General features: G+C 39.8%; 6 protein-coding genes and 2 pseudogenes across 7 annotated transcripts; 4 read left to right on the forward strand and 4 right to left on the reverse strand.

The window, feature by feature from the left end:
• Positions 1-6168: 6168 nt before the first annotated feature.
• LOC149133510 (histone H3) lies at positions 6169-7475 on the reverse strand. Its single transcript, XM_089358500.1, has one exon. It carries the CDS (start codon positions 7473-7475, stop codon positions 7065-7067), a length of 411 nt encoding a protein of 136 aa, XP_089214626.1. The 3' UTR covers positions 6169-7064.
• Positions 7476-7761: 286 nt separating this feature from the next.
• On the forward strand, positions 7762-9559 carry LOC149133511 (histone H4). Its single transcript, XM_089358504.1, has one exon. The coding sequence runs from the start codon at positions 7762-7764 to the stop codon at positions 8071-8073; it is 312 nt and encodes a 103-aa protein (XP_089214630.1). The 3' UTR covers positions 8074-9559.
• Positions 9560-9702: 143 nt separating this feature from the next.
• Positions 9703-12155, reverse strand: LOC149133512 (histone H2A-like). The gene has a single exon (XM_089358502.1). It carries the CDS (start codon positions 11999-12001, stop codon positions 11621-11623), a length of 381 nt encoding a protein of 126 aa, XP_089214628.1. The 5' UTR covers positions 12002-12155; the 3' UTR covers positions 9703-11620.
• Positions 12156-12264: 109 nt separating this feature from the next.
• Positions 12265-13830, forward strand: LOC149133513 (histone H2B, gonadal pseudogene; annotated as a pseudogene). The gene has a single exon (XR_016243374.1). The product of XR_016243374.1 is annotated as a histone H2B, gonadal pseudogene (transcript).
• Positions 13831-13961: 131 nt separating this feature from the next.
• On the reverse strand, positions 13962-14955 carry LOC149133514 (histone H3). Its single transcript, XM_089358501.1, has one exon. It carries the CDS (start codon positions 14953-14955, stop codon positions 14545-14547), a length of 411 nt encoding a protein of 136 aa, XP_089214627.1. The 3' UTR covers positions 13962-14544.
• Positions 14956-15241: 286 nt separating this feature from the next.
• Positions 15242-17728, forward strand: LOC149133515 (histone H4). Its single transcript, XM_089358505.1, has one exon. The coding sequence runs from the start codon at positions 15242-15244 to the stop codon at positions 15551-15553; it is 312 nt and encodes a 103-aa protein (XP_089214631.1). The 3' UTR covers positions 15554-17728.
• Positions 17348-18743, reverse strand: LOC149133516 (histone H2A-like). Its single transcript, XM_089358503.1, has one exon. The coding sequence runs from the start codon at positions 18557-18559 to the stop codon at positions 18182-18184; it is 378 nt and encodes a 125-aa protein (XP_089214629.1). The 5' UTR covers positions 18560-18743; the 3' UTR covers positions 17348-18181.
• Positions 18744-18767: 24 nt separating this feature from the next.
• On the forward strand, positions 18768-19233 carry LOC149133517 (histone H2B, gonadal pseudogene; annotated as a pseudogene).
• The last annotated feature ends 3656 nt before the right edge of the window (positions 19234-22889 follow it).

Below are 22889 nucleotides of genomic sequence, written 5' to 3' on the forward strand. Positions count from 1 at the left end.
AGTTTTGATCCAATTGACAAAGAAGGCTGTGGAAAGAAAGGCTACAAGGACAATTATAGAAGGGATTACTATGGCATAGATGGGTATACTGGATATATATAATTTTAATAAATATATTCAATATTTCTCCTTTAAGAAAAACATGAAAAAAATCACAAATCATAGAATTCTTATGCCTCTGGTGGATTCTGGTATTTCCCATGACATACACACTGGATGACACGGGTCCTGATCCAAATGTAAGGAGGCCATTTGAATATGACAGAGAAGATTATGAAAAGGATGGCTACAAGGTCGAGTATAGAAGGGATGACTATGGCATAGATGGGTATGCTGGTTCCTGCTTCCTCATCTGCAAAAGATGAACAAGAAAACAAACTTTTTGTTTTTAATAAAAGATAGTAATATCAACCAGGCTGAACCATTTTGGTACCAACCTGCTCAAAACTACTTTTGTTTTTATTGTACAAATTCCTTGTTTTAAAGAGATCTAAAGTAAAACCTTCCATCAAAACTTCAAATAAACTTGTGTTCCAAACACTAACTTAGTAATGACAAGGTTATTTCACTAAATTCTTTATTATTTCCAAAATTAATTGAAACAAAGGCAATACATTTCAACAAAAATATGGTAAGAAAAGGATTAACACACACAATTATCTTAGACTACTATGTCTAACTGATTAAATGGCCCCCTTCAGATCAGTCCATCATTTAGAAAGGTTACGTAGCATTAACAAAGGGGACTGACTTTTTTAACACAAAAATGGATGGTCAACAGATCAGTCCATCATTTACTAGGGGCAGCATATACATTTACCCATTATTTAAACAGAATTAATTTCCTCGTTATTCAAACAGAAACTGAAACTTTCCTATTTATTAACTTAGTTGCAAACTCTGTATAAGGCTTCCTAACATTCTTGTGTAATTAAATTTGGTGACTCAAACAAAATGTTAACAAATTATAGCATTGAAAGTGGCTGGTATAAAGAATTGTGAGGTGATAAAACAGTTGAGAAAATATTAAGGGCTATGGGGAAAGCAAAAAGGTGGTAATTTTAAATTGGAATCAAACTCTGAATCTTGGGGTTAGTAGCCTGTGCTCTTAACCACTACGCATATGGTGTAGTGGTTAAGAGCGCGGGCTACTAACCCTAAGATTCTGACTTCGATTCCAAGCAGTGACCTGAATAATGATGATGATGATAATAATAATAATAATAACATCAAAAAATACCTTAGGAATGGGAACCCAGGTTTGAAATTTCCCCAAGACATCTGATGAAGGCTGGAAGGTATATCACCTGAAATGTTGTGTTAACAACAAACAAGATGAGGACAAATATCCGTCAAATGTAAATATTGTAAATAATGTACATAATTCCTCATCTCTTAAATATAGAACTGTTGCTGCACCAGAAAAAAATGTTCAGTGGCATTTCTTCTGCCTCTTTCACTTCTGAGTTCAAATACTGCTAAGGTCAGCTTTGCCTTTCATCCCTTTGGGGTTGATGAAATAAAGGACCAGCCAAATATACTCAAATTAATGCAATCAAAGAACCTCTTCCACATGAAACTTAGAAAGAATTATTATTAGCAGAAGTAATTTCCTTACCTTTAATCTTCAAAGTAAATTCTGGAGAGCAATGATTTCTGTCTCAAAAAGTCCAAGATAAATCTTTTTCAGTGATATTTTGAATTGAAAGAGATGAAACGTTCTTAGTATGGCTAACTTCATGGCTGCCATTCCTATCACAAGTCCAGTCACATTCGAGATTATAATACTTGTTTCTCCAGACAATAATTCTTTCCATATTTGGCACTTCGATATGAAGGGTTGTGTTCCCTCCAAACACAGCTGGTCCTGAAGTAAATAGATAAATCAATATCATTGATTTCTTTCAGGGATTTTTTCATCATCATCACTACATATGGCTGTATTCATTTGGAAGCAAAATTACCACATATTACTCCTCACCATTTCCTTTCCACTACTACTTACTCCCCCACCGCCACCCTCTGCCAGAACAACTTTTTCCCTTATTTCCATTATCCTTTCCCACACTATTTTCACTGATCACATCCTCTCTGTGCCTTCTCTCTCCTCAGCCATACTTCATCTTAACCCCTCAAGCGTTTGCTGTGATTCTCAACACCCTCTCATAGCCACCCTTATGTACCCTCCTCTACATCTACCTCCCCACCACTCTTGCATCTACAACATCCCCCTGCCTTCTCTCTCTCACCTTTGCCCCCCCCCACTCATCAACTGCACCTCCATCCTTGTTCATCACTCACTGTATTCACCTCTGCCTACATCTCTCTTATCACACTACCCCCTCCCTTTTCACTTCCCCTGATCTATTGTCTACCTGTCACTACCATTTTTATCTTCTTCCTAGCCACTCCCATCTACCTTCACACCTGTGCTCTTGTCTCTGTCATATTTTAGCCTTTCAACACACCTGATATAAAGCCACCCACCTCTCTCCTACTCTCTTCCTTCAAGTGATATTTTTATTTTTCCTTTCGTCCTTCCAATTACTTGATAACTTCATCAGTGGTGATGCCATGAAAATATCATATGGCACTCTCTCTCTAAATTGGTGTAAGGAAGGGCATTGAAATGTAGAAACCACGCCAAAGCAGACACTGAAGCCTGACATAGTCCTGGGACTTGTGGTATCCTGTCAAAACATCCAACTTATGCCAGCATGGAATGTGGATGCTAAATGACGTTGATGATGATGAATATCATAACCACAATCACAATTATTATGACTGTCATAGTCCTAGTTGCAGGAGCGATGAGAAAATGCATCCTGTACACTCTGTGAAATGGTTGGCATTATGGAAGATAATCAGCCATAGAAACCATGCCAAAGCAAATATTGGCGTTTGACACAGTCCTGCAGCTTGTTGGATCCTTTATAATTGTCCAAGTCATGCCAGCATGGAAGGAGGTCATTAAATGGTGATGGTTGTGGTTGGTGCTCCTTAAAAGGAAATCGAGCGGATTGGAAAAAGTTTTAAAAAAAACCGAGTGAGAAAAAACTTTGAGAGAAAGAAAAAAATAGGAAACAGAACCGAAAAGACAGCGTTTAGTTTAAAAGGAGAAAAAGGTTTGTAAATCCATTTACCATTTTGGAAAATTTTGTAATTTTTTGCAATTGTTAAATCTGTAAAAGATGGAAACAAAACTTTTTGAGTTTTCAGATTTTACCTTTGATCAATAGGATTCATTACTGTTTAAATTACAATATTTAAATAAAAATAATAATTAACACATGTCAATATAATTACATATCATATAAAGTGGCAGTTTGAGTGAAGATGTTGAACATGTGGTTGAATGCCTTCACAGAATCCAAAGAAATTGGTAAGGGTCTGTGTTGGCAAGACTATATTGAATGGAAAGAGTACAGTGAAATTGTCATGGAGAGTAGAAAATCCAACTTTTCAGAGAGAGTCCTTCAACAGGAAGAAGTCGACAGGAGTGAGATTAAAAACAACCAGTTTTTGTCTAGCTTAGAGATGTAAAACTCTGCTGTATTTCTTTTCATTTTAGTTTTGCCAACTTTTCCCCGAAGACAGAATGTCTAAAACTTTGGATTTTCTGCTCACTATGGAAATGTCTGTAAAAACTCTACTCCCTCTCTGTTGATTTGCGTATGTGTGTGTGTGTGTGCAATGTAAGTGTACATGTGCGCCAGATTAGACTGTTGGAAAAGAAAAATTCCTAACATTGGGCTACAACAAGTGAATGTAGATGCCAAGAACCCTCCTAAGTATCCTAGCTGTCCCTAATAACACTGTTTTCTTAAGCTCTACTAAACTGGGTTTTATGCCTATTTTCTCTATCCATCTGTTCAAATCTTAAGGGAAAGTTCGTCATGCACCTATAACTACTGGAATGTATTTATCGACCCAAACAAGGGGGTCATTATAAGGAGCTTTAGGCCCATCACACTGCTCAATGCAGAGTTGAAGATTTTGGCCAAGGTGCTAGCCAAGAGATTGGCGCTTGTCATGGGCAAACTGATCAGCAAGGTGCAGACATGCGCCATGCCGACCAGGTCTATCCACGACAATCTCCATCTCATGAGCTACATCATAGAGAGGGTGGGTAACGAAGCTGGCGCAGGTGGTGCTTTGATCAATTTAGATCAGTCTAAAGCCTTTGATAGGGTCGACCATCGATACCTGGCAGCTGGCTTCGGTCCGGTCTTCCATGGGTGGATAGCTGCTTTATACAGCGGCATCTGCTCGGTCATACGGGTGAACGGTCATCTATCGGAACCGTTCAACATCTCGCATTTGGTTCGCCAAGGATGTCCTCTCTCCTCCCTTCTGTATGTATTGACTCTCGAGCCATTACTGCAGAAGTTGGAGGCTTTGAGGGGTGTCCCACGCAATCTGGGATTTGGGAGGAGCGTGTCTTCTTATGCCGACGCCGTCACCGTGATGGTGTCGAGCCACAGGCATATTGAACTGATTGGCGAGACACTAAACGAGTATGAAGCGGTGACAGGTGTGAAAATTAACACGGAAAAGTCAGTGGGGTTGCAACTGGGCACCTGGAGGGGCAAGTCCATGCCGTCCAACAGCGTCGAAGGGTGCTGGACAGACGGACCCGTTAAACTGCTCGGGGTCTGGTTCGGTCCAGACCTCCAGTTGGAGAAAAACTGGGAAGAAGTGACGAACAGGGTGGCCAACCTCACCCAGAAATGGGCCGAGAGGAAGCTCTCCTTTAAAGGTCGAGCGGAGGTGGCGAATGCGTACATCGCATCCGTCATCTATTATCGCTTGACCGTCGTCCCTTGTCCCGACCGCTGGTTAACCAAGATAGTACGCTTGCTCTTCAACTTTTTGTGGAAGGGTCAGGTACCACTGGTCAGGCGCTCCATCTGCTGTCAACAGCTACTGAACGGAGGCCTTGGCATGCCGTGGTTGCTGATGCGCAAACATGCGCTCAGGCTATGACATCTCAAGCGTTTCCTGGATGGTGAACAGGTGTGGTCGCCGTTCGTTAGACGCGATTTTCCGCAGCTCGTTTCTTTAACAGAGCTGCAATCTTGGATCAAACGTAGACCGAGAAAGGGCGCTTGGCACCTCGAGTGCCACCAAGCTCTCACCGCCCTCAGTTAGGCGGGCAGTGCGATCGGTAGTAGCTCCACTCTAGCGTTCTATAGAGGGTTAGTGGAGGAAAAGTGCGACGACGTTCTCGGGGAAACTCTAGGTGTTGAAGATAATCAGTTGAACAGTCTGTTCGGGAGAACTTTCGGGCCGGGGCCCATGGATAATTTCCAAAGGTCCCTCGCCTGGCAGTGCTACCGAGGTGCGCTACCTGTTCGAGATAAACTCTTCCGGCATGGAAGTGCCGTCAACTGGGCCTGCCCGAGGTGCGCTCAGGACGACGAAACCGTTCTGCACACACTCGTCCAGTGCCCGAGTATTGCTGACCTGTGGGTTAATATCGAACAGCTACTGTCACATGTAGGACGGATCCGGCTATCAGCTGAATCCATCGTGAGGATTGACCCACCGACCTCCTTTAACCGGGAGGGCAAGGCAATTTTCCTATGCCTAGTGGCTGTAGCGAAAGAGGTGATATGGTGGACCCGTTTGAAAGAGCTAAAGTCAGACACTTTCCTCTTTGGCCAAGGCCTCATCAACTTTTTCAAGTTCCACTTGAAAAGGAAGATGAGAGTAGAGGGAAGTGTTGTCTCATAGCAAATTTGTTGAAAGATGGGTGACTGTTGGAAGAATGGCCAGTATAAATGGACCAATTCTGAGAATACACCTGTAGAAAAATAAAAAAAAAGTTTTGTAAAAGGAGAAAGGGCTCTATACCCCTTTATTTTTTCTGACCAGGCTCCCGTGGTTTTATGGGTTTTTCCACGTATAACCTTTCCTTTTTCGAAGCGCCTCCCCCTTTGGGAGTTCTATTTATTTATTTATCTTTCTCCATTTTCTTCCTCTGTTTAGACGAACTTTCCTACCTTTTCGGACAAAACCTTTTGTAACCTTCGTCCTGTCTTTGTCCTTACATGTTTTTAATTGATATTAGCCCTTGTGGCCAATAAAACGAATTATTATTATTATTATTATTATTAGCAAACAAAAGAAGAGTGCCATTGTTATCAAGTGAACAATATTTCGGCATCTAGCGCGCCTTCCACAGGCTCAAAAAGTAAACTTGTCAATCTACTTCATTTTTGGTAATATTTTATAGGATTGAGGTAACTCCTCCAGAAAGTATACAGAAGCAAAAAAAAAAAAGAAGAGTGCCATTGTTATCACGTGAACGATATTATTATTATTTTCTAAAAATCTTTTTACTTGTTTCAGTCATTGGACTGCGGCACCACCTTGAAGAATTTTTTGTGGCAGAAAAATCAGCACTTACAGATTAATGGGAATCAGGTGACCTTTTAAACTTTCTTCGACCATTGAAGGTCTAACAGAATTATGGCGCCGAAGCAGTCATTCAAACGTAGTAAATACTTTCCATTTTGTTAGAATTCAGACAATATCCACATTGAGTAGTAAAGTCTTGAGTTATGTTATTCTATTCTATTTTATTTTTCGATTGAATATATTTTGTTTACTTATAATTTTTTTACAACCACGATTTTCGTTTTCGTTTTTATTTGAAATTATAAAAAAAAAAAATTTATAGATTTGGCTGTTATTTCTAGCATGTGCAGAGACCTCCTAGGCTTGACTCCATGTACTGGTTGAAAATCACATAAAAAGATTGGTCAAACTAAAGGGTTTGACCAAAAGATTCTAGGATCGATACTTCCGACTGGCTATCTTTCTGATAAAGATCCAGCTACCTTTTTGTTTATGCGGATGTATATATATTTCTGAAGTTGCCGAGCCACATTTAAAATTACATTCGGCTGAATCAAGAAGTTTAATGCTGAAAGAAACAATTCAGGAAACAAGAACTTGAAACATACCATTATTATGAGGGTTAGTAGAACTTTACGAAAAAATTTAGAGGCCCTGAAAAGGGCCGTTGGGCTAAAGCAGTAAGCTTCATTATTTTCAACTTAGGCTCTCTCACCACGGATACGGCGAGCAAGCTGAATGTCCTTGGGCATGATGGTCACTCTCTTGGCGTGGATAGCGCACAAGTTGGTATCCTCGAAAAGACCGACCAAGTAAGCCTCGCTGGCCTCCTGTAAAGCCATTACGGCAGAGCTCTGGAAACGAAGATCGGTCTTGAAGTCCTGAGCGATCTCACGAACAAGACGTTGGAAGGGAAGTTTTCTGATAAGAAGTTCAGTGGATTTCTGGTAACGTCTGATCTCTCGCAGAGCTACGGTACCAGGCCTGTAACGATGGGGTTTTTTCACACCGCCAGTTGCTGGGGCACTCTTCCTGGCAGCCTTAGTGGCAAGTTGTTTACGAGGAGCCTTTCCTCCGGTAGATTTACGTGCTGTCTGCTTTGTACGAGCCATACTGATGTCAATAATAAGCGCCGGCAACTGGCACGCTTTATATACACTCGGGTCTGGGCGCTAAAGTGTTATATACAACAGGCGCTAAAATCTTCACACATGCTCTCACAACACAAAGAGAAAGCGCCAAACAACAGCTGCTGCTGAATGCTTTGCTGTGATTCGCTGATTTAGGCACGTGATCTCCAAGTCGTAGTGTTCTCTGCTACGTCTGCGTACTGTGTATATATACTAGCGACTAGAATCACACGTCATTGCAGTTTTGTATTGCTGAATATTTGGAAATATGTCTGGACGTGGTAAAGGAGGCAAAGGTTTAGGAAAAGGAGGCGCCAAGCGTCACAGGAAGGTGTTGAGAGATAACATCCAGGGTATTACCAAACCCGCTATCCGTCGTCTGGCTCGTCGAGGTGGTGTGAAACGTATCTCTGGTTTGATCTACGAAGAGACCCGTGGTGTGTTGAAGGTGTTCTTGGAGAACGTCATTCGTGATGCTGTCACCTACACCGAGCATGCCAAGAGGAAGACTGTCACCGCTATGGATGTGGTCTATGCTCTCAAGAGACAAGGTAGAACTCTGTACGGATTCGGAGGTTAAACTGGAAGTAACTTTGTAACTTCGTGGTCGAGAGTAGCGACAAATCCCGGCCCTTTTCAGGGCCATTCATATCTTAATGTAAGCCACCTCGCCCTCTTCGATATGCTTAAATAGATTTGGTTTGAATTTCAGCTTCATTTTTTTATCCCTTTCAATGGACATATCTTCATTAGATCGCATTATATGATTGTAAGGCGGTGATCTGGCAGTTAGTACGCTCGGCGAAATGCTTAGCATTTCGTCCGTCGCTACGTTCTGAGTCTAAGTTCCGTCGACTTTTCCTTGAAACACGAATCTGTAATCGACTCATCTCCCACCTCCTGAATGCTGGCCTTGTGCCATAATTTGAAATCAATATTTGATACGCTGTTTAATCTTAGTCCATTTTATCTGGGAGCATTGCGTGAAGTGTTTACAATTACTAGCAACTCCAATATTCCAAATACCTGGTACGTTTAAATTTTAATTGAGAATAACCTGTAAGACTCCGAACTCTGGAGTGTATTTTACCAAATTTGCATGAAGAATTAGCAATTTTTTTCCCTGCCGACCTTCCAACTCATTTTGTTAAAATCCTTAAAATTATTTTAAAAAATGATGGTTACGGGTGGGTGCTACTTCAGTTTAGCACAAGACAACATTTATGCTAGAAATAACGGCACTATCATGCTATTAGCTGTCAGAAGTGAAAGTGCTCACTGCTAATTAAATTTGTGTTTTCTACTCAAACGACTAGCTAGCGCGGACGCGCGAACTTTCGAGTAATAGATAGATAGATAGAGAGAGACAGACAGACATAGCTCGCTCCGGCCAGTCATGGTATTAGCTGTCAGTAGCCAAAGAATCGACAGGCCAGCAACAGGCAGATACTTCACTAGCAGGCAGTGAGCGCTTTCACTTCTGACAGCTAATAAGCATGATAGTGCCGAAATAACAGCTACATACAAGCTCTCGGTGAGCGAACATGCAGAGCATGTACAAGAATCTGGTTACTTATGATTTTGCAAAAACATTAAAGCTACTTGTTGATAAAGCATCTGAACTGCTCGACTCGGGTCCACGGTCCAACCCTTCATGACGTTTCTATTTTGCAAATGTTAGTGTTATACACTGAAATTCGTACTCTTTCGAATTTTTTAATCACGTTTTAAAAATCCGGACAGTCCGAATCTGCAATTATATTTCTGTTTAATCTAGAAATTTTTCGACTCCAAATTAAAAACTTTTTAAAAGTGCACGGCCTATTGATTTTGGGTTGAAGCACACCATGTAACAGGTCAAAACTTCTGATATCTTATCGAAAAGGTAATCCATTTAATAGCATGCTTTTTCTGTTAGCAAACGTTTTCTTACGTACACTCGCTTGGAGCGGTGGGGGTGAAAATGAAAAATTACTTGCTTACCATGTTACGTCCGCATCATTACATCAAATGTTAGTTACAAAAAAACGAGGAAGGTGTGGGATGTAAAAAATAGCTAAATCTCCCTTAAATCACACAGCTTTTCATCCGGAAATTAGTTTGAAATTATTAACAAATTGCAGGTTCGGACTGTCTGTGTCTTAAACCGATGACTTATATTTTCGAAAATTCTAGGATTTATGGGGTGGGGATAAAAAGTGAAAAAAATTGGTGGACGTCGGACACAAGTTAAAAATTTTCTCGAAAAATGTTTTTTTAACCCCCTTCCCCTCTCCGGACTGATTTTATGAGAACTACGCAAATAGACATTTGGCTGTTGTTTCTAGCATATCCCATGACCGGTTAGGTTAATAAAAACCATAAATTTCCCCCCAAAATATTTTTTAATAGCATATGAGTTTATGCAGTTAGTGTGGAAATGGGGAGAAAAATATTGAAAGACATCAATACTTGTCAGTGAGACAGAAACGCGGAAGCTGGTCACTGGGTATGCTAGAAACAACAGCCAAATCTCCCTTTAAATCACACCTTTTCGTCTGAAAATATTTTTTTTACCTAAAGGGCTTCTATAGTTTTTAAGTGCGTAGTGCCCACAAAACCGATCCGGAGAGGGGGGGGGGGGGTAAAAAAAAAAATCATTTTTCGAGTTTACTTTTTTTGAAGATTTTCCACATAATTTCGAAGGGCACCGTGAAAAGAAAGAAAAATCTTAAATCCCCGTCAAAACCGATAAATTCCAACATAAGTGTGCTACCTATCTCTGACGTTCGTCCAGGACATCCACATAAGTTGGATTTTCTCAGTTTTGACTGAAGCAAAAAAAACTAATTCCCAGTCTCCAATATTTTATTAAACAATGGGAAGGAAAATTTTAATAGCACGAATGTGTATAGGGGGCGAAAAATAATGAAAAGCATGAAGGTAGTCGTGGGATGTGCTTGAAACGACAGCCTGAAAATACTGTTTTTTTTAACTGCAAAAGCCTTCTCCCATGCTTAAGTGCATTCCAAAATCGGTCCATGGAAAAATCCGTTAAAACGAAGAAAAATCTAGTTCATGTGAGCATCTTGAAGCGAAACTTCGCCAAAACTTTTTGCTAAATCGTATGAATTCCAGCGTCGTGACACAAAATCGAGGGGCATATGGTGTGCTTGGATCAGAAAAAAATATATTGGATTCAAGATTTCATTACTGTGATGTTTTCGGCGATTTTATTTACGTGACCCTTTTCGACAAATTTGTTTGTATAATTCTTGAGTAAATTAAAAAAAACACCGCCTGCAATATTTGTGGTCACTAGATCTGCTAGAAATAGTAGCGGCATACCTCCCCCCAAATTACAGTCTACAATCTTAAAGAAAAAATGACGGAATGTAGTCCTAGATATACTGAGGTTAATTTGAACTCATCCAGACATATAGTTTACATGTTCCTGTCATTAGACGGCAGCCGTGCTGGGGCGCCAAAACTTTTTGCTAAATCGTATGAATTCCAGCGTCGTGACACAAAATCGAGGCGCATATGGGGTGCTTTCGGCGATTTTTTTTTACGTGACCTTTTTCGCCAAATTTTTTTGTATAACAATTCTTGAGTAAATTAAAAACACACCGGACCTGCAATCATGAAATTTTGGATTTGTTTTTATCACTGCGATTGTTCTCGGCGAAATCTTCTATATGAACTTTTACGACGAATATGATCATTATTGGGATATGACTGGGGGAAGCAATTGCAACAAATTCTCCAAAACAAATCAGAGATCCGCTTACAGACCTTCACACTGAAGGTCAGTTGCTTAAAAGCTGCGCTGCCTGGCAGCTTTTAAACCAGTAGGTGTAGACATTACAAACTACGATTAAGGAAATAAAAGGACATTAAAAATTTTTAAACATTGAATAGCTAGAGAGGCTCCGTCAGAAAACGATCAGTAAACAAAAGCGTCCAGAGATAAAATAGTTAAGCAGCATTAGGTTATAAATATAAGCTGTATCTACGGAATGACGCTTCATGTCTGGCTATGAAGAATCGAATCGCAAATAAAATAAACGGTAAGTAGACTAAAATTATGATGTAGAGGGCCCTGAAAAGGACCGTTAGATTAAGTCAAACGCAATCACCGAAAGCGCTTACTTAGAAGAAGGCTTCTGGGTCTTCTTGGGCAGAAGAACAGCCTGGATATTGGGAAGAACACCACCCTGGGCGATGGTCACTCCAGACAAAAGTTTGTTCAATTCTTCGTCGTTACGGATGGCCAACTGTAAATGACGGGGAATAATTCTGGATTTCTTGTTGTCTCTGGCAGCATTTCCTGCCAATTCCAACACTTCGGCAGCCAAATATTCCATAACAGCAGCCAAGTAGACTGGAGCTCCGGCACCAACACGTTGGGCATAGTTTCCCTTACGCAGAAGACGGTGGATACGACCGACAGGGAATTGAAGCCCAGCACGGGATGAACGGGTCTTGCTCTTTCCCTTCACTTTACCTCCTTTACCACGACCAGACATTTTCTATAGAGATTCGATACTAATTTGCAACAGAACAGCGAATAATTGAAATAAAAAGCGGTTTTCGCCTTTAAATACCGCCAAGTAGGCTCCAGCAGTCGAGATTTGCACTAAGCAGGTGAAAATAAGCGGGCTTTTGTCACGTGATACACTCGTCAAATTCCACCAATGAAAATGAACGGCGCGGATTTAGAAAAAAATGTTCATCTGCTGAGCCTACTTGACAGCTATAAATAGAGTGGATGTGGAGTTGGTTGTATTGTCAATCTCTGCCAGTGACATCATGCCACCAGCACCAGCAACTGCTTCGAAAGGAGCCAAGAAGGCTTCGAAGGCGAAAGCTACGCGTCCCGCCGGAGACAAGAAGCGCAAGAAGAAGAGGAAGGAAAGTTATTCCATCTACATCTACAAAGTAATGAAACAAGTCCACCCCGATACTGGTATTTCCAGCAAAGCTATGTCTATCATGAACAGTTTTGTCAACGATTTGTTCGAAAGAATAGCTTCTGAAGCCAGCCGTTTGGCTCACTACAACAAACGTTCAACCATCAGTAGCCGTGAGGTGCAGACTGCTGTCCGTCTGCTTCTCCCTGGTGAGTTGGCCAAACACGCCGTCTCTGAAGGTACCAAGGCTGTTACCAAGTACACCAGCAGCAAGTAAATCTATTCTAGATTTTGTTTATCAGACGGTCCTTTTAAGGGCCACCTATATTTTCGTGATTGTAAACTTTCGACTTTATATTGGTCTGCGATTTTATTTATTCAATACATGCAAGTGTACGTGGTCATTTCAGGGCTTTATAGGCAAGCAACGATTCATAACCACATCTCAGTCGATCGCATTTTCTTCCTGGAAGTTTATGCTTTCATAACATGGGAGATATAAACGCTTAAATTTTTTTATTACGGTATCTGTTTTAGCTTAAGGAGATTCCGATCCTGAAAAATTATGAAGATTTAACCCGCACCCACAATTTCATTCTTTTTCACTTATTCTGAAAAAAAATAATCTTAATTCCTCCTTCCTCCCGATTCTACTGCCTTGGACTGCACAAACAGGCTAGAAATAACATCCAAATCTCTCAACTCTTGAAAGAAAAGTAAAAATAGTAAAGCATATTGAATGTATAAACAACTTGTGGCAATAATGCAGTTTGTTTTCAAAAAATCCATTGTTTTTGGAGCAAGCCGCTTCAATATTTTCTCGAATGAACACTTTGTCATATTACTGTGCGAAATATTTGCAGAAAGGTGGTCAACGCAGTTTTGTGAGATTTGGCTGTTATTTCTAACTTTTTGGCAATCCTTCGATAAAACTCGACAATTCACTTGTGATGTCTTCGTGACCTGTGTGTTTTATGTATTTATGTGTTGTGAAATAACGAAATTATGCCAGCAAAAAGCCTTGAATATTTGTTGTAACCTGCTTCATGTGTGTATGTGAAATCCGCAAATTTCCAAAAAGGAAACAAATACATAAAAACAGAACAGGCACATGTCGACAGTTCCTGTTGTGACCTGTCGACTTGTCACGGAAACAGCCGAGTGTTCTTTTTCTTCAGAATCATAATCTCCATATTTTTGTACGTATTTCACAAAAAAAAAAAAAAAAAAAAAATTACGGAAAAGATGTAAAAATAGGCTATTCACATGCTAGAAATAACAGTCAAATCTCAAAACTGCGATCGAATTTTCTTTTTCAATCTACGTAGGAAAATACGGAGATTGGAAAAAAATAAGTACAAATTCAAATTTATGACCCCAAATCCCCCTGTCTAAAAGTGAAAATTAACGAATTACTTTGTCCTCACATTACTGCGGGAAATTACTCTGAAAGAAATCTTTGCAGAAAGGTGAGATTGATTACATTGTATGAAATTTGGCTGTGATTTCTAGCATGTGAATAGTCTGCTTGAAGGCTTGTTATTTCATTTACTTATTTGTTATTTGACTGCGGCCATGCTGGAGCGCCGCATTTAGGCGAGATTGACCCCCAGGACTTTGTAAGCCTAGCACTTATTCTATCGGTCTCTTTTACGGGGCCGTAAACACACCAACATCGGTTGTCAAGCGATGTTGGGGGACAAATACAAACACATACGATGGGCTTCTTTCAGTTTTCGCTCATCAAATCCACTTACGGCTCGAGGCTGTAGTAGAAGACTGAACCCAAAACCAAGTGGTTTGCGGATGTATATATAATTTCTGAAGTTGCTACATTTCAAAATTACACTCCATTGAATCAAGAAGTTTAATGCTGAAAGAAACCATTCATAATACCAAATCCACTTACGGCTCGAGGCTGTAGTAGAAGACTGAACCCAAAACCAAGTGGTTTGCGGATGTATATATAATTTCTGAAGTTGCTACATTTTAAAATTACACTCCATTGAATCAAGAAGTTTAATGCTGAAAGAAACCATTCATAATACAAGAACATGAAACATAGCCATTATGATGAGGATATAGTAGAACTTTACGAAAAAATTTAGAGGCCCTTAAAAGGGCCGTTGGGCTAAGACAGTAGCTTTACTATTTTCAACTTAGGCTCTTTCACCACGTATACGGCGAGCAAGCTGAATGTCCTTGGGCATGATGGTCACTCTCTTGGCGTGGATAGCGCACAAGTTGGTATCCTCGAAAAGACCGACCAAGTAAGCCTCGCTGGCCTCCTGTAAAGCCATTACGGCAGAGCTCTGGAAACGAAGATCGGTCTTGAAGTCCTGAGCGATCTCACGAACAAGACGTTGGAAGGGAAGTTTTCTGATAAGAAGTTCAGTGGATTTCTGGTAACGTCTGATCTCTCGCAGAGCTACGGTACCAGGCCTGTAACGATGGGGTTTTTTCACACCGCCAGTTGCTGGGGCACTCTTCCTGGCAGCCTTAGTGGCAAGTTGTTTACGAGGAGCCTTTCCTCCGGTAGATTTACGTGCTGTCTGCTTTGTACGAGCCATACTGATGTCAATAATAAGCGCCGGCAACTGGCACGCTTTATATACACTCGGGTCTGGGCGCTAAAGTGTTATATACAACAGGCGCTAAAATCTTCACACATGCTCTCACAACACAAAGAGAAAGCGCCAAACAACAGCTGCTGCTGAATGCTTTGCTGTGATTCGCTGATTTAGGCACGTGATCTCCAAGTCGTAGTGTTCTCTGCTACGTCTGCGTACTGTGTATATATACTAGCGACTAGAATCACACGTCATTGCAGTTTTGTATTGCTGAATATTTGGAAATATGTCTGGACGTGGTAAAGGAGGCAAAGGTTTAGGAAAAGGAGGCGCCAAGCGTCACAGGAAGGTGTTGAGAGATAACATCCAGGGTATTACCAAACCCGCTATCCGTCGTCTGGCTCGTCGAGGTGGTGTGAAACGTATCTCTGGTTTGATCTACGAAGAGACCCGTGGTGTGTTGAAGGTGTTCTTGGAGAACGTCATTCGTGATGCTGTCACCTACACCGAGCATGCCAAGAGGAAGACTGTCACCGCTATGGATGTGGTCTATGCTCTCAAGAGACAAGGTAGAACTCTGTACGGATTCGGAGGTTAAACTGGAAGTAACTTCGTGGTCGTGACTAGCGACAAATGCCGGCCCTTTTCAGGGCCATTCATATCTTAATGTAAGCAACCTCGCCCTCTTCGATATGCTTAAACCAAAACTTTTGAATTTCAGCTTCATTTTTTTTATCCCTTTCAATGGACATATCTTCATTAGATCGCATTATATGATTGTAAGGCGGTGATCTGGCAGAGTTATAAGCACGCCCGGCGAAATGCTTAGCAGCATTTCGTCCGTCGCTACGTTCTGAGTTTAAGTTCCGCCGACTTTTCCTTGAAACTCGAATCTATGTAATCGGCATCTCCCACCTTGAATGCTGGGACTTCTGCCGTAATTTGAAATCAATATTTGATACGCTGTTTAAACTTAGTCCATTTTATCTGGGAGCATTGCGTCAACTGTTTACAATTACTAGCAACTCTATTCCAAATAGCTGGTTCGCTTAAATTCTAATTGAAAATAATCTGTTCGACTCCGGAGTGTATTTTACCAAATTTGCATGAAGAATTAGCAATTTTTCTCTGCCGAGCCTCAAGCTCCCGGTGTGCGAACATGGAGAGCATGTACAAGAATCTGGTTACTTTTGATTTTGCAAAAACATTAAAGCTATTTGTTGATAAAGCATCTGAACTGCTTCTCGACTCGGGTCCATGGAAGCAAAATAGTATGAATTGGGGACCCACAACAGTATATTAAGGGTCCAAATGTTAGTGTTGTACACTGAAATTCATACTCTTTCGAATTTTTTAGTCACATTTTAAAAATTCAGACAGTCCGAATCTGCAATTATATTTAATTCAGAAATAACTTCGACTCCAAATTAAAAACTTTTAAAAATTTGTGCACGGCCTATTGATTTTGGGTTGAAGCACACCATGTAACAGGTCAAAACTTCTGATATCTTATCGAAAAGGTAATCCATTTAATAGCATGCTTTTTCTGTTAGCAAATGTTTTCTTACGCACACTCGCTTAGAGCGGTGGGGGTGAAAATTAAAAATTACTTGCTTACCGTGTTACGTCCGCATCATTACATCAAATGTTTGTGGGATGTTAAAAATAGCTAAATCTCCCTCAAATCACAGCTTTTCATCTGGAAATTAGTTAGAAATTATAAACAAATTGCAGGTTCGGACTGTCTGTCTTAAAGCGATGTGGAAATACTAGGATTTGTGGGGTTGAAAAAAATTGGTGGACATCAGAGATAGGTAGCACACATAAGTTGGTATTGCTCCGTTTTGACGAATTTTTCAGACTTTCACGGTGCTCTTGAAAATGATCTGGAGTATCTTTTTAGTAAAAAAAATAATTTTCTCGAAAAATGTTTTAACCCCCTTCCGCTCTCCGGACTACGCACTTTAAAAACTATAGAAGCCTTTTCGATAGACGAAAGAGTGAGCGATTTAATAGACATTTGGCTGTTGTTTCTAGCATATCCCATGACCGGTTAGGTTGATAACTATAAATTTCTCCCAAAATATGTTTTAATAGCATTAGTTTATGCAGTTTGTGGAAATGGGGAGGAAAATATTGAAACACATCAATACTTGTCAGTGGGACAGAAACGTGGAAGCTGGTCACTGGGTATTCTAGAAACAGCCAAATCTCCCTTTAAATCACACCTTTTCGTCTGAAAATATTTTTTACCAAAAGGGCTTTTATAGTTTTTAAGTGTGTAGTGCCCACAAAACCGATCCGGAGAAGGGGTGGAGGTTAAAAAAAAATCATCTCCAACGTGCTACATATCTCTGACGTTCGTCACAAATCTTAGAAGTTTTCTATCAGGACATCCACATAAGTAGGATTTTCTCAGTTTTGACTGAAGCAAAAAATTAAATCCCAGTCTCTCCAATATTTTATTAAACAATGGAAAGGAAAAGTTTAATAGCACGAATGTGTATAGGGGGCGAACAATACTGAAAAGCGTGAAGGTAGTCGGGGGATGTGCTAGAAACGACAGCCTGAAAATACTGTTTTTTTTAATTGCAAAAGCCTTCTCCCATGGTTAAGTGCATTCCAAAATCAGTTCATGGAAAAATCCAGCTCATGTGGGAATTCCTGAACCGAAACTTCGCCAAAATTTTACTAAACCGTATGGTGAAATAAAATCGAGGGGCATATGGTGTGCTTGGATCAGAATTCCAATCCCGATATATTGGATTCAAGATTTCATTACTGTGATTGTTTTCGGAGATTTCTTTTTACGTGACATTTTTCGACAATTTTTTTTGTATAACAATTCTTATAATCTAAAGGCTAACTCCGTGAGTAAATTAAAAACATTCCGGGCCTGCAATCATGAAATTATGGATCTCTGTTTTCATTACTGCGACTGTTTTCGGCGAAATTTTCACTATGAATATGATCGTCATTAGGATATGACTGGCTAGTTAAGAATACAAATATTCCGCCAGAATATAAGTAAACAAAGGCGTCCAGAGATAAAATAGTTAAGAAGCACTAGGTTATAACCATAAGCTGTATCTACGGAATGACGCATCATGTCTGGCTATGAAGAATCGAATCGCAAATAAAATAAACGGTAAGTAGACTAAAATTATGATGTAGAGGGCCCTGAAAAGGGCCGTTAGATTAAGTCAAACGCAATCACCGAAAGCGCTTACTTAGAAGGCTTCTGGGTCTTCTTGGGGAGAAGAACAGCCTGGATATTGGGAAGAACACCACCCTGGGCGATGGTCACTCCAGACAAAAGTTTGTTTAATTCTTCGTCGTTACGGATGGCCAACTGTAAATGACGGGGAATAATTCTGGATTTCTTGTTGTCTCTGGCAGCATTTCCTGCCAATTCCAACACTTCGGCAGCTAAATATTCCATAACAGCAGCCAAGTAGACTGGAGCTCCGGCACCAACACGTTGGGCATAGTTTCCCTTACGCAGAAGACGATGGATACGACCGACAGGGAACTGAAGCCCAGCACGGGATGAACGGGTCTTGCTCTTTCCCTTCACTTTACCTCCTTTACCACGACCAGACATTTTCTAGAGATTCGATACTAATTTGCAACAAAACAGCGAATAATTGAAATAAAAAAGCGGTTTTCGCCTTTAAATACCGCCAAGTAGGCTCCAGCAGTCGAGATTTGCACTAAGCAGGTGAAAATAAGCGGGCTTTTGTCACGTGATACACTCGTCAAATTCCACCAATGAAAATGAACGGCGCGGGTTTAGAAAAAATGTTCATCTGCTGAGCCTACTTGACAGCTATAAATAGAGTGGATGTGGAGTTGGTTGTATTGTCAATCTCTGCCAGTGACATCATGCCACCAGCACCAGCAACTGCTTCGAAAGGAGCCAAGAAGGCTTCGAAGGCGAAAGCTACGCGTCCCGCCGGAGACAAGAAGCGCAAGAAGAAGAGGAAGGAAAGTTATTCCATCTACATCTACAAAGTAATGAAACAAGTCCACCCCGATACTGGTATTTCCAGCAAAGCTATGTCTATCATGAACAGTTTTGTCAACGATTTGTTCGAAAGAATAGCTTCTGAAGCCAGCCGTTTGGCTCACTACAACAAACGTTCAACCATCAGTAGCCGTGAGGTGCAGACTGCTGTCCGTCTGCTTCTCCCTGGTGAGTTGGCCAAACACGCCGTCTCTGAAGGTACCAAGGCTGTTACCAAATACACCAGCAGCAAGTAAATCTATTCTAGATTTTGTCTATCAGACGGTCCTTTTAAGGGCCACCTATATTCTCATGATTGTAACCTCCGATTTTCTATTTATGCGATTAACGAATTAACCGTAAAAAATGTAAGGGAAAGTAATGTTAAGACGTTTTAAAGTGGGTGGATTTCTCAGGAAATATAGAGTACAGTTTAGAAAAAGGTTTAAATTTTCGTCCGATTTAGCGTCTCGGAATCCGAATGCAACGAAAATAGATGTAGGTTATGCATGTTCGACATCATAAATTTGCCGATATGTCTGGAAAGGTAGGTATAGCGACTTCGGCCACATTCGGGCAATATTAAGATCTTCACCTAGGAGCAAAAGAAGGAAAAACAGCCTGTGTGTTAATAAGTATGTAGAAAACATGAAAGAAAAAAAAAAAAATGCGCGCTGGGGGGGACTTTCGGAAAATTCACAAGATCCGATTTTTCCGTCGTAACTTATAGTAAAATGGGTGGAAAGACTGACCGGATATATATTGATTTTTTTTTTTCACGTTTTTGGTCTATGGAGGATCCGATTCTGAAAACAATTTTCAAAATTTCAGTTCTCTCCCACCCCTTTCATTTTTCACTTTTTCCGGAAATTCTTTTTTTTTGCGAAATAGGTAGAAAAATATTGGTAAAATTACAATTTTTCAACAAAAAATCCCCAAGCCTTGAAGCAGGCTATCCACATGCTAGAAATAACAGCCAAATCTCAAAACTGCGATAATGTAATCAGTCTACTCACCTTTCTGCGGAGATTTCTTCCAGAGTAATATGAGAAAGTAATTCATGTGAAATTAAAGTGGGTTTCTTTTTTTAAAACTTAAAATTTTTGCGAGGAAAATAAGGAGACTAAGAATTTCAAATTTATGAAAATCTCCGACCCCCAAATTCCCCCCTCCCCTGCTCGCCATCCCGCTGTCTAAAAGCGAAAATGAACGGTTGTTTTGTCTATTTCACATGAATTACTTTGTCCTCACATTACTGCGGGAAATTACTCTGAAAGAAATCTTTGCAGAAAGGTGAGGAGATTGATTACATTGTATGAAATTTGGCTGTGATTTCTAGCATATGGCTAGTCTGCTTGAAGGCCTGGAGGCATTTTGAAAAATTGAAATTTTACAAACAAATTTTTTGTCAGAATCGTAATCTTCGTATTTCGCAAAAAACGAAATTTCCTGAAAATGAAGGTGGAGGGGTGGGGGAATTGAAATTTTGAAAATGCGATTTTTGAAATTATTTTTTGAATCGGATCCTCCATAACCAAAAACGGGATTCCATAAAACAAAAGAAAATCAATATATATCCATTTTACCCGAAGTTATCGGATCTTGTGAATTTTCCAAATGTCGTCCCCACCCCCAGGGTCGTCAACGCGCATTTTTTTCCATATTCGTTTCAATACACTTGTTAACATCCCCCAGGCTGGTTAATTTTTTTTTGTTCCAGGGTGAAGATCTTTATATTGTCTGGATGAAGGTTTTCATATTGACCACAAAATCACTACTTGCCCCGCAAACGTACTTTTACCATACTTCATGGCAAAAAAAAATCTCAATGATTTTACGAAAAGAGAAACAAGTATCTGTTAAGGCACTAATGCACCATCCCCGTGAATGGCCTGAGGGTGACTTTGCTGTTATTTCTGGCATATCGGACGACCACACTGAAGCCTTTCAAATGTCGTCTGCTCGGGGTTTGTCATAAGAAGGGCACCCTACATCCTTAGGTAGATTTGTGGGGCGATCTTTCGGAATTACTAGACATAACAGCCAAATCTTTTTTAATTACATGTTGACAAATGCGGAAATAAAGGCTTTAAGAAATTGCATTTTTCAAAATTCCAATTCTTAAATATACAAGAGTATATTTCATAGACTTAACTTTTTTTTTTAGACACGTCTCTTTCATTCGTTGCACGCAGCTATTTCGAGCTGTTCAATATATGTATGGATAAATTAAATTAAATAACAAAACACGAGACTTTACTATCTAGTGTACATGTGTCTGAATTCTAACAAAAGGGAAAGTATTTACGTTGAAGATGAATTAGATTCCACTCAAAATAAAAAAAAAAGAACGGCTTTCCCATATTACTTTGAAATAAAATGGAATTTGGAAAAAGTATGGGAAAGGGATTTAAATTCAATTTTATTTCTTTTTCTTTTGCAAAATTGTCGAAAGCGGAAAGAAGAAAAAGAAATGTGTGGAGTCAAAAAGAGATTTAATTGTTATTTCTAGCATGTGGAGATCGCATATATGCTCATTTCCTTAGTTGAGTTGGAAATCACCCATGCATGCACGAATGAGTCTGGCGGGTGGGGAGAGGTGTAGTTTAAAAAAAAATTAACTTTACAAAAAGCTTATTTTTCTTTACAGAATCATAATTCTCGTATTTATTTACGAGGAATCCCTACCAAAGAATTCTGAGAAATGTGTAAAATGAAACAATGAAGGACGAATTAAAATTTTGAAATACTAATTCTTTTGCATAATCTGAATCTCCGTTGCGGAAACGTCGGATTCCGTTTTTAAAAGTCGAAAAGGGTTGGGTATGGTACACCTCTACTACGTACTTGGGAAAAGTTTTTCCACAACAAATTTCGATATAATCAGAATCTACAGCATCTAAAGAGCATTTTTAGAAAATACTCTGTCTTTAAATGGCAAAATTTACTTAGCTAAAGGGGAAAGAAATTTCGTTTTCAGCAAGAATGGCAATGTGCTAATGGCTGGAGTGAATTTGGGACGATGTGATTCTGGCTTAACAGTAGAAGGGAGATAACTCAATAGTAAAAACTAATTTTGAATGACTGACATTTATTCTGGAATTTGCAACAATATTTTTATCTGCTTGTTGTCGCTCTCTTAACTATGAGTCTGATCGATAGATATGTTACTAAGTCAGCATAAAGCGATAAAAAAAAATCGAAAATTTATTGATCGACCATCACGAATATCGATTTTTGATGAAGGAACTAAATTGAATTAAGAAAAATGCATTATCAAGGACGAGATGACTTCCATAGATACAAGTGGAACCACCTATGTTTGCATAGGCGGACGTGGGGATAGTCACACGTCTCGGCTGTCGGACTGTGTTGTGGAGTGGATCACAAAGTTGGAGGGTTTGCCTTCATTAGGACATACAAATTTCAGGGTACTTGGCTGTTATTTTCTAGCATGATGCTAGAACACTAATTGAATAATTTTGTTCATATTTCGTTGTCTTTCAATTTTTATATGAAGAACAAATTTGAATGCGCTTGGCTACAATTTCTAGCATGAGACCATGCATAGGTAAATTTCGTTTATAAATGCATAAGCTTCCTTCAAATTCTATAGTTTGTTACTAGCATGAAGAATGACCACATGGGAATAACTTATAAAATACATATCCCAAAATTTTAATTGAAGTAATTGTGATTATTACGTAAATAACTTCCATTCAGCATAAATGAGATGTAGGTGGACTGATAGAATTTCAGAAATGGTAGTGAGAAAGGTTTAATGAGACGGGGAAGGAGAAGGTAAACGGAGAAATGCTACTAGAATTTCCATCCTACAAACAAATCTTTAGTAGCAAAACTACGGCACCTTGTGGACAAGTGACATTCCAGTTCCCAGCTCATCGATCTGCGGCAGTGTTCTCATGTC

The sequence above is a fragment of the Octopus bimaculoides genome, chromosome 10 (assembly GCF_046866305.1).
Source record: "Octopus bimaculoides isolate indiv1 chromosome 10, ASM4686630v1, whole genome shotgun sequence".
NCBI lineage: Eukaryota > Metazoa > Mollusca > Cephalopoda > Octopoda > Octopodidae > Octopus > Octopus bimaculoides.